This window comes from Schistocerca gregaria, chromosome 1 (assembly GCF_023897955.1).
Source record: "Schistocerca gregaria isolate iqSchGreg1 chromosome 1, iqSchGreg1.2, whole genome shotgun sequence".
Lineage (NCBI taxonomy): Eukaryota > Metazoa > Arthropoda > Insecta > Orthoptera > Acrididae > Schistocerca > Schistocerca gregaria.
In genome coordinates this window covers 555,058,141-555,075,885 of record NC_064920.1, presented here as the reverse complement: position 1 = coordinate 555,075,885, position 17,745 = coordinate 555,058,141, and the positions used below count along the sequence as shown (strand labels likewise).

Here is a 17,745-nt window from a genome sequence, read left to right as displayed (position 1 = left end):
AGTTACTTTACTGCCTAAATAGCAAAACTCATCTACTACCTTTAGTTTCTCATTTCCTAAGCTAATTTCCTCCGCATCACCTGATTTAATTCAATTACACTTCATTACTCTTATTTTACTTTGATGATGTCCATCTTACAATCTCTGCAGTCTGTGACACAATTGTGGTGTCATTCGCAAAACACAAATTTCCCCCCACCCCCACCCTTTCTGAACTTTAACTTGCTTCACAAATTTCTGTGTGGTTTTATTTGCTGCTTGCTCAGTGTACAGATTAAGTAACATTTGTGTGTGTGTGTGTGTGTGTGTGTGTGTGTGTGTGTGTGTGTGCGTGTTCTATCTCTGATAGAGGCCTTGTTGGCGAAAGCTAATTTTCTGACAGTCTTTTTGTTGTGCCTATCTGTGACTCAGCATCTTTGCTATATGATAACAACTATCCTATTCATAATATTGGTATTAAACTAATGGCTTGATAGTGTTCGTACCTGTCAGCACCTGGCTTTTTGGGAGTTTGAACTATTACGTTCTTCTTGGAGTCTTAAGGTTAATTCACCTGCCTCATATGTCTTGCACCTAGGTGGAATGGTTTTACCATGGCTGGCTCTTCAAAGGATCTCTGTAATTTTCTGAGGATGTCATCCATTCTCCGTTCCTTGCTTCCACTTAGGTCTTTCAGTGGTCAGTCGATACTTCTCGCCGTATAGTATTTCCCATTTCATCTTCAATTCTTCTCTCTCCAAAAAATAGTTCTCAAGTCCCACATTGCCTGATTCTCTTTCTAGAACTCTCAACAATCTCTAGTTCCTTCAATTTATCCAGGCCACATCTGCTTTGTTTCCTACCTTTTTGCAGTTTTGTTCAGTCTAAAGTTCATAACCGATAAATTATGGTTACAGTCCACATCTGCCCCTGGAGATCTTAATAGTCCAAAATCTGGTTTCAAATTCTCTTATCTTACTGTTATGTAATCATTCTGAAACCTCCCAATGTTTCCAGGTCTGTTCTGTGAATACAGCCTTCCTTCATCATTCTTAAACCAATTGTTATTGATCATTAAATTATGCTCTGTGCAAAAATCTACCAGGTGGTGTCCTCTGTTATCCCTTTACCCAGTCATCCTCCTATTTTTGCTTCTATGAAATTCCAGGCAGTCATCACAATTTAATTTTCATCTCCTTTAACTGTGTGAATAATTTCCTTAGCATACATTCTTTCAATTTCATTACCATTTGTGCAGCTTGTTGGCCTATGGACTTGTACTACTGTGGTTAGTGTTGGCATTCTGTCTTTCTTGCCTATGATAATGCATTCAGTATTAGACCTGCTTCTGCATTATCCGTATTTAGTTTTGTGTAGGTAACCCTATACTCACCGAACCAGAAGTCCTGTTATACCTACCATCAAACTTCATTTATTCCTACTGTACCTGATTTCAAACTATCTATTTCACTGTTTTTAATTTTCTAATGTACCTACATAATAATAATCAGTACTCTGACCCACAGAATGCCAGTCTTATTTTTCCTGAGTATACACCCTCCTGAATAGTCCCATCTCTGGAGCCATATGGGGGACTATTTTGCATCCGGAATATTTATGGAAGAGAATGCCGTCATTAAGCCATTCAGTTGACCTGCCTGCCCTCAGGGGAAATGGTGGGAGGGGGAGGGGGGGATTTACAGCTGTAGTTTACCCTAGCTTTCAACCATTCAAAGTACCAGAACAGTAAGGCCTTGTTAACCTGTGTTACAGGGCCAGATCAGTCATTCATCCAGAATATTTCTCCTGTAACTACTCAAAAGGCTGCTGTCTCTTTAAGGGGAAGTGGAAGTGATGCCTTCACAATGTAAAATTGTATGTAGTATAAGATATATTTTTTTCAGGCTCAGGCTTAATTAGATCACAAATTTTTTGCAGGATATGCTCACATGTATTGTCAGCATTGAAACAGCAATATTGCACTGTCTTGTTTGTTCATTTCACCTGTTTTGGGGAAACCTGCTTTGTACTGTGTCAAGAGGAGGCAAACATGAAGTATAGATGCCTATTAATAATTGGAAATTCAAATGTACAGTGATTAATGATAACCTTCAGGTAAATGGCGATAAGGTACAGGAAGGAACACCGAGTACTTTTATTGCATATACCCGGGGGGCTCAGTCAATGTGTTTAAGAAGCTATTCCAGTGGCCATTGAGGGAACAGGCTGCAGCCAGTGGATTTAACAATAGTACAAAGAGTGGTTTAGGAATTCAATTTATTATGAAACAATTTCCACTAGCAGTGACTTGATAGTTCTAGTGAGTGTTCTACCTGTGTGCCATAGCTGTTGTTGTCGTTGTGGTCTTCAGTCCTGAGACTGGTTTGATGCAGCTCTCCATGCCAATCTATCCTGTGCAAGCTCCTTCATCTCCCAGTACCTACTGCAACCTACGTCCTTCTGAGTATGTTTAGTGTATTCATCTCTTCGTCTCCCTCTACGATTTTTACCCTCCACGCTGCCCTCCAATGCTAAATTTGTGATCCCTTGATGCCTCAGAACATGTCATACCAACCGATCCCTTCTTCTAGTCAAGTTGTGCCACAAACTTCTCTTCTCCCCCATCCTATTCAATACCTCCTCATTAGTTACGTGATCTACCCACCTAATCTTCAGCATTGTTCTGTAGCACCACATTTCGAAAGCTTCTATTCTCTTCTTGTCTAAACCATTTATCGTCCATGTTTCACTTCCATACATGGCTACACTCCATACAAATACTTTCAGAAACGACTTCCTGACATTTAAATCTATATTCGATGTTAACAAATTCCTCTTCTTCAGAAACGCTTTCCTTCCCATTGCCAGTCTACATTTTATATTCTCTCTACTTCGACCATCATCAGTTATTTTGCTCCCCAAATAGCAAAACTCATCTACTACTTTAAGTATCTCATTTCCTAATCTAATTCTCTCAGCATCACCCGACTTAATTCGACTACATTCCATTATTATCGTTTTGCTTTTGTTGATGTTCATCTTATATCCTCTATTCAAGACGCCGTCCATTCCATTCAACTGCTCTTCCAAGTCCTTTGCTGTCTCTGACAGAATTACAATGTCATCGGCGAACCTCAAAGTTTTTAATTCTTCTCCATATATTTTAATACCTACTCCAAATTTTTCTTTTGTTTCCTTTACTGCTTGCTCAGTATAGAGATTGAATAACATCGGGGAGAGACTACAACCCTGTCTCACTCCCTTCCCAATCACTGCCTCCCTTTCATGTCCCTCGACTCTTATAACTGCCATCTGGTTTCTGTACAAATTGTAAATGGCCTTTCGCTCCCTGTATTTTACCCCTGCCACCTTTAGAATTTAAAAGAGAGTATTCCAGTCAACATTGTCAAATGGTTTCTCTAAGTCTACAAATGCTAGAAACGTAGGTTTGCCTTTCCTTAATCTTTCTTCTAAGGTAAGTCGTAAGGTCAGTATTCCCTCATGTGTTCCAACATTTCTACGGAATCCACACTTGTTTCCCCGAGGTCGGCTTCTACCAGTTTTTCCATTCGCCTGTAAATAATTTGTGTTAGAATTTTGCAGCTGTGACTTATTAAACTGATAGTTCGGTAATTTTCACATCTGTTAACATCTGCTTTCTTTGGGATTGGAACTATTATATTCTTCTTGAAGTCTGAGGGTATTTCGCCTGTCTCGTACATCTTGAGCACCAGAGTTTTGTCAGACTGGTTCTCCCAAGGCCGTCAGTAGTTCTAATGGAATGTTGTCTACTCCCGGGGCCTTGTTTCGAGTTAGGTCTTTCAGTGCTCTGTCAAACTCTTCACGCAGTATTGTATCTCCAATTTCATCTTCATCTACATTCTCTTCCATTTCCATAATATTGTCCTCAAGTACATCGCCCTTGTATAAACCCTCTATATACTCCTTCCACCTTTGTGCTTTCCCCTCTTTGCTTAGAACTGGGTTACCATCTGAGCTCTTGATATTCATACAAGTGGCTCTTTTTTCTCCAAAGGTCTCTTTAATTTTCCTGTAGGCAGTATCTATCTTACCCCTAGTGAGATAAGCCTCCACATCCTTACATTTCTCCTGTAGCCATGCCTGCTTAGCCATTTTGCACTTCCTGTCGATATCATTTTTGAGACGTTTGTATTCCTTTTTGACTGCTTCATTTGCTGCATTTTTATATTTTCTCCTTTCATCAATTAAATTCAATATTTCTTCTGTTACTCAAGGATTTCTACTAGCCCTCGTCTTTTTACCTACTTGATCCTCTGCTGCCTTCACTACTTCATCCCTCAGAGCTACCCATTCGTCTTCTACTGTGTTTCTTTCCCCCATTCCTGTTAATTGTTCCCTTATGCTCTCCCTGAAACTCTGTACAACCTCTGGTTTAGTCAGTTTAGCGAGGTCCCATCTCCTTAAATTCCCATCTTTTTGCAATTTCTTCAGTTTTAATCTACAGTTCATAACCAATAGATTGTGGTCAGAGTCAACATCTGCCCCTGGAAATGTCTTACAATTTAAAACCTGGTTCCTAAATATCTGTCTTACCATTATATAATACCTTTTAGTATCTCCAGGATTCTTCCATCTATACAACCTTCTTTTATGATTCCTGAACCAAGTGTTAGCTATCATTAAGTTATGCTCTGTACAAAATTCTAACAGATGTCTTCCTCTTTCATTTCTCAGCCCCAATCCGTATTCACCTACTATGTTTCCTTCTCTCCCTTTTCCTACTGTCGAATTCCAGTCATCCATGACTATTAAATTTTCGTCTCCCTTCACTACCTGAATAATTTCTTTTATCTCGTCATACATTTCTTCAATTTCTTCATCATCTGCAGAGCTAGTTGGCATATAAACTTGTACTACTGTGGTAGGCGTGGGCTTCGTGTCTATCTTGGCCACAATAATACGTTCACTATGCTGTTTGTAGTAGCTTATCCGCACTCCTATTTTTTTTATTCATTATTAAACCTACTCCTGCATTACCCCTATTTGATTTTGTTTTTATAACCCTATATTCACCTGACCAGAAGTCTTGTTCCTCCTGCCACCGAACTTCAATAATTCCCACTATATGTAATTTTAACCTATCCTTTTACCCTTTTAAATTTTCTAACCTACCTGCCTGATTAAGGGATCTGACATTCCACACTCCGATCCGTAGAACACGAGTTTTCTTTCTCGTGATAATGATGTCCTCTTGAGTAGTCCCCGCCCGGAGATCCGAATGGGGGACTATTTTACCTCCGGAATATTTTACTCAAGAGGACGCCATTATCATTTAACCATACAGTAAAGCTGCATGCCCTCGGGAAAAATTATGGCTGTAGTTTCCCCTTGCTTTCAGCCGTTCGCAGTACCACAACAGCAAGGCTGTTTTGGTTAATGTTACAAGGCCAGATCAGTCAATCATCCAGACTGTTGCCCCTGCAACTACTGAAAAGGCTGCTGCCCCTCTTCAGGAACCACACGTTTGTTATAGCTATAAAATGCAATTTAAAAAATGCAAAATATTTGTTACTTACCTCTTTATTGAGGAAACGATAAAAATCAACTTAGTTGCAAGGTTAAATTTTAATTGTTTATGAAGACACTTGCAGAGTAGTATTTAGTCAAGAATCTGTCTGTCTAATTGTGTGTATGCATATTTTTATTTTTTTTTACAAAAAACGTGGAGGTAATTATATCTTACATTTTTTTGAGGAACAAAACTTCGAATTAACCTTAATTTTACTGTGTGATAACTGTATCTACCTCCTTAAGGAACCATGGATTAGTCTGGCCCCTCCACAGATATGCCTCAATTTTGGTTGCATCTAAGGGATGGAATCTGTATCACTAACACAGGCAAACCATCTCACGTCAGCGAGATCCTTGGTTCGTGGGGGAAGGAACAATGTTTGTATGAACATAAATTGTAGCAGATAAATATCTTTACATATGTATCTATTTTCGTTCCAGAATATTCCTCAGATGGCAAATATGGGCTATGATGAGCAACACCCACCAGCGCAAACTCCAGGAGCGCATTCCGAGAGAGGTGTCTTAACGCCTTGGAATGGTGAAGAATATGAGTTTCCTCAATCTGTTGGACCAGTAAGATATATTTCATCACTTTTTAGTTCAGTATTACACACAATATTTACTGGTGTCCCCTGTTGTGGAGAATTTATTAATTCATGACGTAGCTATTTTCTAAATGGAAGCACTCAATACAAAAAATTATAATGTGCGAGAAGTTACTCATTAAGCTTAAACTAATGATTTCAGTTTTCTGAGTACTGTGCTGAACTTGAGTGTACTTGTTCTGGAATGGACATCCATGAACAGACAGGTTTAGGTTTTCATAAATTATTTAGTAGAGAAAATGCTGGGATGAGTGCTCAAAAAGGTCAAGTTTGTGCACATCTCTTGTGGTCTGTGTGAGGGTCCTTTTTTAGTTACAGGAATGAATATATTTTGAAATGATGGTGACTAAAATGGAGAAATTTGAGCTCATAGAAAGGCCTGTAGTCAGATTTACAAATGAGGGCAGTTCGCCCAGATTGAGGCACAGATAAGAATTCTAGCGTTACTGGTTCCAAGCAGCAGTTAGTGTAGGCCCATGTGAGTGCTCTGTACTTGAAGAAAGCTTGAATCATATAAATTGTCTCTCTCGTTTATGTAGCATTTGTCACTTACCATCTTAAGCCATGTCTACTTGCAATAAATCAAATAAAAATTCATTAAATTCGTTAAATAACTCATTACGATCATGTTTAATGCTTGCAGTGGCTATGATATTCAAAGCAGAGGACTTGGAACACTCAGTGCTCATTGGCTGACAGATAAGCGTGATACTAGGTGTGCAGAAAGAGTGCAGACTTATCAATCATCATTCCCGCAATAGGAACAATCGCACATCATTCATATGTGGAACAGAAAAGACTGAAATGATGATCGTACACCAAGTGTGCACCACCACTTGCTGTAGATTATAAATATAAAATGCTGGTTAAAGAATTTATTTAGAAAGATTGTTTTGACTATGCACCATGAAAAAATAATTAAAGGAAATGTCTTTATTGAGGCCCAGTGGATATATATGATCGATTCACAGACATTGCAATTTTGCTTCTGTTCATAATGATCCAGAAAGATGTGTTGATTAACTCAGCTGTACACAGTCTACCATAAGGCACTTATTTTTCTCTCCATGTCCATCTAAGAACAGCATTTTGACAACGTTTTACACCTGTGATCTTTTTTTTTAACAGCAAGAAGAACAGCAAGTTGATGAGACATATGAGCAATTTGAGGAACGAGTGCTGAATAAACGTGCTGCTCATATGTACCACATTGTGAGGAGTAAACTGGAACGATGTGACAAGCTTTATTTTTCAGATATGGTGCATCGAAATAACAGAAAACAGGTAAATGTGTTTTTTATCGAATTTGCTTTAGCTTGTATGTGGAAAATTGTTGTAGCCAAGAGTTTACATGTGCCAAACTAGTAACACAAGTGCCTCAGTATTGCATTATATCTTTTGGGCTTGCCTATAAAAAGGTCAACCATCAAACATGTGTGTACAACATATCGTGGAGCAGTTGTCAAGCTGTTACGCTTTCTTACGAATCAGCTGCACAATGATTGGGATTCGCGATATCCAGTTTTATGGCACTATACGATAAGCTCTTTGATTCGAAAAAGCATATGAGGCCTGAAGATGGCAAAATGAATTGTCGAAACTGGTTGCTTTCAAAATAAAATAAAATAAAATATCTTGAAGTGTACGTCTCTTGGTAAAGTTTATTGAAGAGCATTCAAATAATGAATCTAAACTGTTTTCGTGCTTTCTGTTGACTTTACTAAACAGCAAATGACAACTTCATGTGTAAACAATAGAAGAGAGCCACTCAGATTATCTACTGAATCATTTTTATTGATTGAGAATAGAAAATGGGTATATAACAGTTCCTTTGGGAAAACACATGTAATATCAGCTTCACTTGATTTTCCACCAATTACTACATACCTTTCTGACAGACGTGATAGTTTAGACCAGTGGTGTTTCAAGTTTGCTGCAAGGGGACAGGTGCCTATCAGGTAGTCTGCAGGTAGTATTGGCTGCCCAGTTGTATTGTATTCACACCTTAGTCTGTCGCTTGAGTGAATCATTTGCCCGTTCTTGCCTGTAGGTGCTCACCCTGGCCGTATAGTTGTGTAAGCTATGGCACAACTGTCTGCAAATGGATGCTTGAACTGGAACAGCCTGGTTTACCCGAGGGTTGGGTTGTTTAGGGGAGGAGACCAAACAGCGAGGTCATTGGTCTCCAGCCTGGCCTAGACAGCATATCATAGGCATGCCAGAGGATTAGAAGCTGCTTGTAAGGGACACTGTCCAAACCCTAATGGAAATTTTGAAATGTGGAATCAGTTTGACAGCTCGTGTCGATATCTCATTATTTTGTGCAAATAGAGAGCCAATTGGGTTTCACAAGAACAGTATTTTTTCTGAATCTCTTATGTGCCAGTAGACCATTGTCCTCAAGCTATCTGACAATAAAGAGTGGTATGCTGACCACTTGCCCATCCATATCTACATCCAGTGACATTTATTGGCTGAAGATGACACTGTAGTCAGTCAGTACCATTGGGCCTTCGAAGGCCTGGTTAGGTGTGTGTGTGTGTGTGTGTGTGTGTGTGTGTGTGTGTGTGTGTGTGTTTCAGTATTTCTGCTATAAATTTATGTATGCAACATGGATATATATTGCATCATCGTTTGTGATAGATGCTTGGAACGCCTTGTTCAGGAACCCAGCTTCAGTGATGCTGTAATCTGCAACACTGCCATATAGTAATCCTACTTCAGTGATGCTGTAGTCTATTGTTATCATTCAGTGAAGTTACTGATGCACTCATACAGTTCACCTACAACAAGAATTGCTTTCCTGCTATATTTCGAAACAGGGTTTTATTTTAAAAAAAACTCTTAAAGGCCTGAGATTGTAATTCCATAAACTGATTACCTTCTTGGAAATTTTGCATTCTTTCTGTCAGCAGAAAGTTTTTTTTTATCAGTGTTACATGAAATGGAACAATCCACTATAAGTGCAATACAAACAATTCGTGTATGTTCTTTGTGGTAGGGTAAGCTGCTATCCTCCACCATATCCGTTCCTCTGGCAAAGCTTTTTCAGAATAGAGAGCCAGTAATGTTTGTTCAGAAAAAATGGAAGAACACTCTGTGACAATTAAATTTTGAGTCAGGGTTGAATTGTGCTCACATAGTATTAACAGTTAAGAGAACTGCTCACAAAGAGTTGGAAATCTGTTTTTTTAGAGTTTCAGTGTGGCACAAATTATTGTTGTTCTTGTCCATTTTCAACTTTTTGTGACATAATGAATACTCCAATAAATTTCGGGGATGCAGCCGCGCAAATAAAATTTCTTCCACTCATTTTTTGGTCGGGTGTCTTCCGAAATTTAATGGGCTATAGTTGTTGTTGTGTTGTGATGCAACTCTTGATGCTATTCTATCTTGTGCAAGCCTCTTCATCTCTGAGTAACTACTGCAACCTACATTTGTTAAAAGCTGCTGAGCATATTCATCTCTTGGCATCCATCTACAATTTTTACTGTCCACACTTCTTCCAGTATTAAATTGGCATTGACTTGATGCCTCAGATTGTGTCCTACCAATCTATGCTCCATACAGATACTTTCAGAAGAGACTTCCTGACACTTAAATCTATACTCAATGTTAACAAATTTCTCTTCTTCAGAAACTCTTTCCTTGCCATCACTAGCCTACATTTTATATCCCATCTGCTTTGGCCATCATCAGTTATTTTGCTGCTCTGCCAATTAAAGTGTCATTTCCTAATCAAATTCTCTCAGAATCACGTGATTTAATTCGACTACAGTACATTGCATTATCCTCACTTTGATCTTATATCCTCCTTTCTAGACACCTCCATTTCATTCAGCTGTTCTTCCAAGTCCTTTGCTGACTAACAAAATTACAATGTCTTGCGCAAACCTCAAGGTTTTTATTTCTTGTCTCTGGACTTAAATTCTTATTCCAAATTTTTCATTTTGTTTCCTTTGCTGTTTGTTCAGTATACAGTTTGAATAACATCGGGGATGGGCTACAACCCTGTCTCCCGCCCTACTCAACCATTGCTTCCCTTTCTTGCCCTTCGACTCTTGTAACTGCCATGTGGTTTTTGTACAAATTGTAAATAACCTTTTGCTCCCTCTATTTTATCCCTGCCACATTCCGAATTTGCAAGAGAGTGTTCCAGTCAACATTGTCAAAAGCTTTTTCTAAGTCTACAAATGCTGTACATGTAGGTTTGCCTTTCCATAGCCTATCTTCTAACTAATTATCTTTAGTCATAATGTATTCAAAGAGAAGTAAGAATAAAACCAAGCCCACCTGGTGTAACCAGACATAATACAATTGTAAATTGTTCACCAGTTTAAAAAAAGAATTTTTTTTGTCTTCTTTGTAGAATTATAATTACTGCAATAGGCGAGTTGTGGCAGTATAAACAAACCAAGTAAAATCTTCTTTAGTGGAAAGTTTATTTATTATATGAAGTTTTTTGTATGAATAATCTGGCAAAGCGAGAAATGAATTTGATCAAAGCATGTTAGATAAAGTGCTGTCACATAATTTTGAAGATTTCTTGGATGGCTCAGTAACTAAAATGTGATGCTGGAATGAGTCAGTGAAAAACTATGCCTGAAGAAAGGTGTAGCTATATGTTAAAGATATTAAGAAGTCTTGTATTACTATCTACCATTTTAGAAGACGGAAATGCTAAGGAACAACTAATGCAGGAATGTGTCAACAATTTGTAGAAGGTTTAGGGCTTTCACTGAAAAACGTCTTCATAAGAAGAACTGTTGAAAACCAATTTCTGGATTGATTACTAAGAAGAAGAACCAAATCGGTTTTTAGGGGGGGGGGAAACTGATAGAACTCTTCATTATGTTGAGGTAAGAACATAGTAGGCTTCAAAAAATAAAAAGTGAGTTAATCTTGGACTCCTTTGAATCTGTTATTTGTGCAAATACTGATGTACAGGTGTCGTTTAGGATCACTTGAAGGGACAACCTGTTGTGACTACAAGGTGAGACATACTTGATAATCTGTGATGTCACTGCATAGATGTAATGAACAGTGTGAAGTGGGAACCAGCAGGAGGTAATTGAAATTACTTTTGAGTGCAGGAAGGCTGGCAGTCACTCACAAAGTGCAGTGTTGTTGTGCAGGAGCTTCATCCAATAGGTATTGGATGCTACACTGTAAGGAAAGTGCGTCCACAGAACTTGCACAAATGGGTAATTGTTGTAGTGACTTTCAAGCCCCAACAGGGCGCTTAAAGCAGGATAGGCAGTGATCTATGGTAGATGTGACAATAGATTGCAATGCTGGTGCAGGCACAAGTATTTTGAAGCACATCGTTCAGCTCATATTGTGGAACTCGATGCTTGCCAGGCGATGCCATGTATGTTCCCACATTGTCTCACTGACATCATAAGTTAGGATTGCAGTGGGCACAACCATTGACATTGGACCATAGACCAATGGAAATTGCCAACAGTTGGATGAATTACATTGCTTGTTGTACTGAGTTGATGGTTGTTTCCAGATATGCCATCATGCAGTCAAACAGCTCTTCGAAACCACATCACGGCCGAAGGTTTTTGGGGAGGGGGTTGGGCAGTATCATCCTACGGGGACATTCACCTGCGCTTCAGTGGGACCAGTTGTAATAATTAAACTCACTATGACAGCTGTAGACTATGTGAACATTACTGCAGACTGCCTGCATCTATTCATGCTTGATTCCTACCCCAGCAGCAATGGCATCTTCCAGTGGAACAACTGTTTTTGTCACAAGGTCAGAATTGTGCTACAATGGTTTTTAGGAGTGTGATATTGAACTCATGTTGATGTCTTTGCCACAAAATTTGCCTGATCTGGACCCAATGGAGAACACCTGGAATGCTATTAGGCACCACCTCCACGCCCATAAACCACCAGCTTGTAATTTACATGAATAATGTGACCTGTGCATAGATACATGGTGCCACACACCCATACCAAGAACTTGTCACACACATGCACACAGAATCACTGGGGTACTGCATTCTAGAGGTGGACCAACACGCTGTTAAGCAGATTGAATGTTTTGGCCGATTAGTGTATGATGGTGTATATTGAAGTAAATATAAACAGTTTGGGTGATGAACTGAGAATACTGTGTTGTATTCCACTCTGCTATTGGTGTACATTTAAATGTGACTCTTTCTCATTCCATTCCAGTTGACTATGTTTGCAATTTTAGGTTTTGTTATAAATGAGAGTTTTGAATTTGGACGACATAGTTTTACCATGATTTTCTGGTGTCCAAATGTGTGAAGCAGTCCAAATTACCATGAGGAACTCACAAGGTCATTGAAGTACTTTTAAACATCCTGGCACATTTTAATGTTGTTTTTTTCCTTTCTCTATTTTGTATTTTTTTATTTGAGATTATTGTGCTTTATCCCATCAAATTGTGTTCTGTCGAAACAGCAAGGAAACATTGTACATACATAAAACTACTATATTATACTTTAATATAATTATCTGGCACAGACGAACACAAGCCTTATTTTATTGAACACAGAATGAAAGGAGCATATCATGCTGCTCATTGAGAAAAGACTGATGTGAAAAAAAGTCAGTAGAGATCTTGTAAACTTGTTTTGGTTTCTTGTTCAATCATTTGCACACTATATAGAGTATGTACTGTATGTAACTCTGTGGTCATGGTCTCCTGCTTATATATATATATATTAAAAACAAAGATTCCAAGACTTACCAAGCGGGAAAGCGCCGGCAGACAGGCACATGAACAAAACACACAAACACACACACAGAATTACTAGCTTTCGCAACCGATGGTTGCTTCTTCAGGAAAGAGGGAAGGAGAGGGAAAAAAGAAAGGATGTGGGTTTTAAGGGAGAGGGTAAGGAGTCATTCCAATCCCGGGAGCGGAAAGACTTCCCTTAGGGGGAAAAAAGGACAGGTGTACACTCGCGCGCGCACACTCACACGCACACACACACACACACACACACACACACACACACACACACATACACAGACACAAGCAGACATATTTAAAGGCAAATTTGCCTTTAAATATGGAATGACTCCTTACCCTCTCCCTTAAAATCCACATCCTTTCGTCTTTCCCTCTCCTTCCTGAAGAAGCAACCATCGGTTGCGAAAGCTAGTAATTCTGTGTTTGTGTGTTTTGTTCATGTGCCAGTCTGCCGGCGCTTTCCCGCTTGGTAAGTCTTGGAATCTTTGTTTTTAATATATTTTTCCCATGTGGAAGTTTCTTTCTATTTATATATATCAAGAGTGTCTTTCCGCCGTCCACCTAACCTTCGTAACCTCTTGGTTCATCCCTATGAAATCCCCAAACCACCTTCCCTACCCTCTGGCTCCTACCCTTGCAACCGCCCCCGGTGTAAAACCTGTCCTATGCACCCTCCCACCACCACCTACTCCAGTCCTGTAACCCGGAAGGTGTACACGATCAAAGGGAGAGCCACGTGTGAAAGCACCCACGTGATTTACCAACTGACCTGCCTGCACTGTGACGCTTTCTATATGGGAATGACCAGCAACAAACTGTCCATTCGCATGAATGGACACAGGCAGACAGTGTTTGTTGGTAATGAGGATCACCCTGTGGCTAAACATGCCTTGATGCACGGCCAGCACATCTTGGCACAGTGTTACACCGTCCGAGTTATCTGGATACTTCCCACCAACACCAACCTATCCGAACTTCGGAGACGGGAACTGGCCCTTCAGTATATCCTCTCTTCTCGATATCCGCCAGGCCTCAACCTCCGCTAATTTCAAGTTGCCGCCGCTCATACCTCACCTGTCTTTCAACAACTTCTTTGCCTCTGTACTTCCGCCTCGACTGACATCTCTGCCCTTACTCTTTGCCTTTAAATATGTCTGCTTGTGTCTGTGTATGTGCGGATGGATATGTGTGTGTGTGTGTGCGCGAGTGTACACCTGTCCTTTTTTTCCCCTAAGGGAAGTCTTTCCGCTCCCGGGATTGGAATGACTCCTTACCCTCTCCCTTAAAACCCACATCCTTTCTTTTTTCCCTCTCCTTCCCTCTTTCCTGACGAAGCAACTGCCAGTTGCGAAAGCTCGTAATTCTGTGTGTGTGTGTTTGTGTGTTTTGTTCATGTGCCTGTCTGCCGGCGCTTTCCCGCTTGGTAAGTCTTGGAATCTTTGTTTTTAATATATTTTTCCCATGTGGAAGTTTCTTTCTATTTTATTTATATATATATATATATATTAGTAATAATGGTTTTGTGATAACTGAGAGCTGAATATACTACTTGTAGTAGTTTGTGGGAAACCCTCTTGTCATGCTGTTGAGGTGCTCATCTTGTGTATTTCATTTATTATTTTTAGAAAGAAAAAAGAATCTATGTGTATTGACCTAGAAAAATGTTACATAATCAATTACAATCTTACGTAACAGTGACTTACATTGGCACGTTTTTTGGACCAGTAGCCTCAGTGCATTAATTGTGTAATTGCTTGCTCTTTTTACTTATTATCTGTCATAATTAATTCTATCCTGTTTCCCTATTCTAGGTGGCACAAAAGTTTTACACCCTTCTTGTTTTAAAGAAGCATACCGTGTTGGAACTGACGCAGGAGTCATCATATGAGAACATACACATTACGAGAGGCAATAAATTTGAAAATCCATCCTTATGAGCTGAAGAGTGACTTGAAGTCAAGTGTTGTGTCAAAGACAGAAAAGCAAAAACTGTGTCATGTATATAGACCTATTGTTGAGCACCAAACATTTTATACTGTGAATTTGCCGTGTTCTTTTCAACTTAATATTTTTCGAAAAGGCAATGTTTTGCTGTAGGTTTATCACAGGCATTGTATATATACACATTGGAGAAAGGCAGAGTAAAGGTGTGCATCATAAATTACATTATCTCATTTTGCAGGTACTAATTTGTAAAGTTGACTGATGAGAGGCAGTGCAAATATAAATTTTAAGAACAAGTTGAGGCTGTGCAGTATCACAAAATAGTGAAATTTTTAAAAATTTTATCAACATATAAAGTTTACTGCTATAAGTTGAAAAGAAAGCATTTTATCATTAAAATAGTGTTTTTATGAGTGTAAATGCAGAAATGAATTTTGTATATATTGTTAGTAAGTTATTCATTTGAAATGGTGAATGTAATTTATAAGTATGAGGTCAGCTTGTTAGCAAATTGTTGGTTTATTAGACACAATCACAGATCGTTGTTCTTGTTAAGTGCATATGCTGCAACAGTCTGTTGACATTCTAGTTATTTGGTGATATATTTTGTGCTCATTTTTTATTGGACCAATACTCCACTTACATGACCTGTCAAAAATAAGGATATGCAGATACGTTTGTGCAGTGGGACATTTTACTCCATAATGGAGTGAAAAAAAAAAAAAAAAAACCAACTTGTCTGGTATAGAATTTTTACACATTCTCAGTCTTTAGTTAAATGATTCTGTGTCTCTCAAGTTAATATTCGGTTTTTTATTGCACCCATTTTTTTCCAAGAAAATTTGGAAGATCATGCTTCATTGCATTTTTAATACCTTTTTATGTGCCCATGGCAGACTATATTATAATCATTGGAGTTTTATCATATTTCCTCCCTTGTATTATTACTTTCTTTTATCTGTATTTGAAGGTTTTTATTTGTCTTTTAGCATTATTATTTAGAGATTTACAGCAAAATTCTAAATAAAAGCATAACGGGTAGAGCAGTATGCCAACCTGTTTACTACAGCATGACCACTTGAGATTTTTGTTGCTACCATATGGACCAAGTAAAAATGAGCCCTTTTGATCCAAAGATATATATACACACACCAACATTTGCTTATATTGTGACTTTCCGTGTATGTTGTCTGTTACAAGGAAAAGTGCTATATCAAACTGACTTTTTAGTCATGCTGTTCAGACAGCTTTTTCAGTCTCATTATTTTATTGACTAGATTTGACATGTCTTGGCACAAAATATTTCTCTAATTTTCACTTTTTGTATATTTTACAAGTCACATCATGTAAAGGGCATGTCACAAATAAGCTCATTACTTATACAATTGTATTTAATTTTTTATTGCTGTATAACTGATTTTCTTTTTGTGGAGCTTTGTTCACATATTTGCATGTATAATAATTTGGATTAAAATATAAAGGGTGTTATAAAACATTTTAATTTCATATCTGTGTTTGTAACCAGTCAGAGCCAGTAGTTGTATGCTTTACATCCTTTGTACTATGTTGTATTACATCTTGAGAAGGAGAGATTCAGGACAATAACAATACTTACATTCCAGTCACTTAATTTCTTTTTCTTGTACTCACCAACCACCAGTTTCACCGTTTGCTGCATACAGAAGTGTAATTTCTTACAAATCCTTGGAAACAGATTTTCACACTGTTGGAAGCTTCCTCATTCATGTTGTGCAATGTAAGTGAAAACTGTTGAAAGTACATCTTTTGGAGCAGCATTGACAAACCTGATCAATCTGTGATTGTGAAATGAACAAGGTAATAAGTCATTTGTGAAATCACAAAGTATTTTATTGTCTTGGCGGACACAGACTTTTATCATCATTGTCATTTGTTGCTTTCAAAACAAGTCAAATGGTTGATTAGTGTGTTTTGTGAATACCATTGATGATGAGATTTTCTGTGTCATAGCTCATATATTCTGTAAAAGATAACATAATTTTTTGTTTATTTTGTCCTTATTAGAAGTCATTAATGGCTAATATACTGCTGTGAAAATGTTCACAACTCTTGTACCTGGTCTAAAACGAATGTTTATGGTTGCAGCTCTAAATAAAGTAGTAGGTTCCATTCCTCTTTGCCCCTGCCCTTACCTACCCATTCTTACTTTGCCTGTGCTTCATGTGTTTATTGACCAGGTACATCGGATAGACACGGGTTTAAGTTGCTGACATCTATTTGGATATGTGAGTAATGTAATCTTTGTGGTGTGGAGTGAGTCTTGTGTATGATAATTTATTTATTAGTTAAATTGCTATCACATGGACTTTTCTTATTGTGTTGATAAAGAGTATGTTGCACTAGGGATACATGGATATGGCCAATAACACTTGACAAGGCATATTCAGTAACACATTACTTACATAATTTGTGTATTTACTCCTTGAGCAATGATGTACATACCTGTTGTCCAAAACAAGTTCAGTTCCTTTTATTCATCTAAGTTTAACATACTGTAATTGTTTTGATTTTATCTGTCCGTTCTTCTGTGATCTACTGTCTGAGATTCTTCCATTTTCGTTTTGATGCATCACTAATTGAGTCAGATTTTTTTTTTTCTCCTCTTAGTCTATTTACATATTTTGATCTTTGTTTCTTAGTGGTGGTGTCTCTTTTTTGCTGTTTTATTTGTGTACCTGTTTATCAACTTATTGTCTTCATTTGTGTATATTATTTAGTACGCACTCTATCAGTATTTACAACATTATTGTTTTCTTCCTAGAGCAAGATTGGCAAATGCAAACAGGAAATGTGGATGTATAATTTTTTAAGACATTGTGTCACATTAAAATGATGTGATGACATTTCAGTAACTAAAGGTATTCCAAACCCTATGTTCAAAAT

General features: G+C 38.1%; 1 protein-coding gene across 2 annotated transcripts in view; it reads left to right on the top strand.

Annotated features, from left to right (window-relative positions):
• LOC126356290 (double-strand-break repair protein rad21 homolog) overlaps positions 1 to 16,448 on the top strand; it is a 71,799-nt gene extending 55,351 nt beyond the window's left edge. For both annotated transcript variants that reach the window (XM_050007197.1, XM_050007187.1), the window contains exons 12-14: positions 5,974 to 6,108; positions 7,269 to 7,424; positions 14,691 to 16,448. In XM_050007197.1, the coding sequence (XP_049863154.1) occupies positions 5,974 to 6,108; positions 7,269 to 7,424; positions 14,691 to 14,816 (417 nt within the window). In that variant the 3' untranslated portion in view covers positions 14,817 to 16,448. The remainder of the gene's footprint in view (positions 1 to 5,973; positions 6,109 to 7,268; positions 7,425 to 14,690) is intronic.
• The last annotated feature ends 1,297 nt before the right edge of the window (positions 16,449 to 17,745 follow it).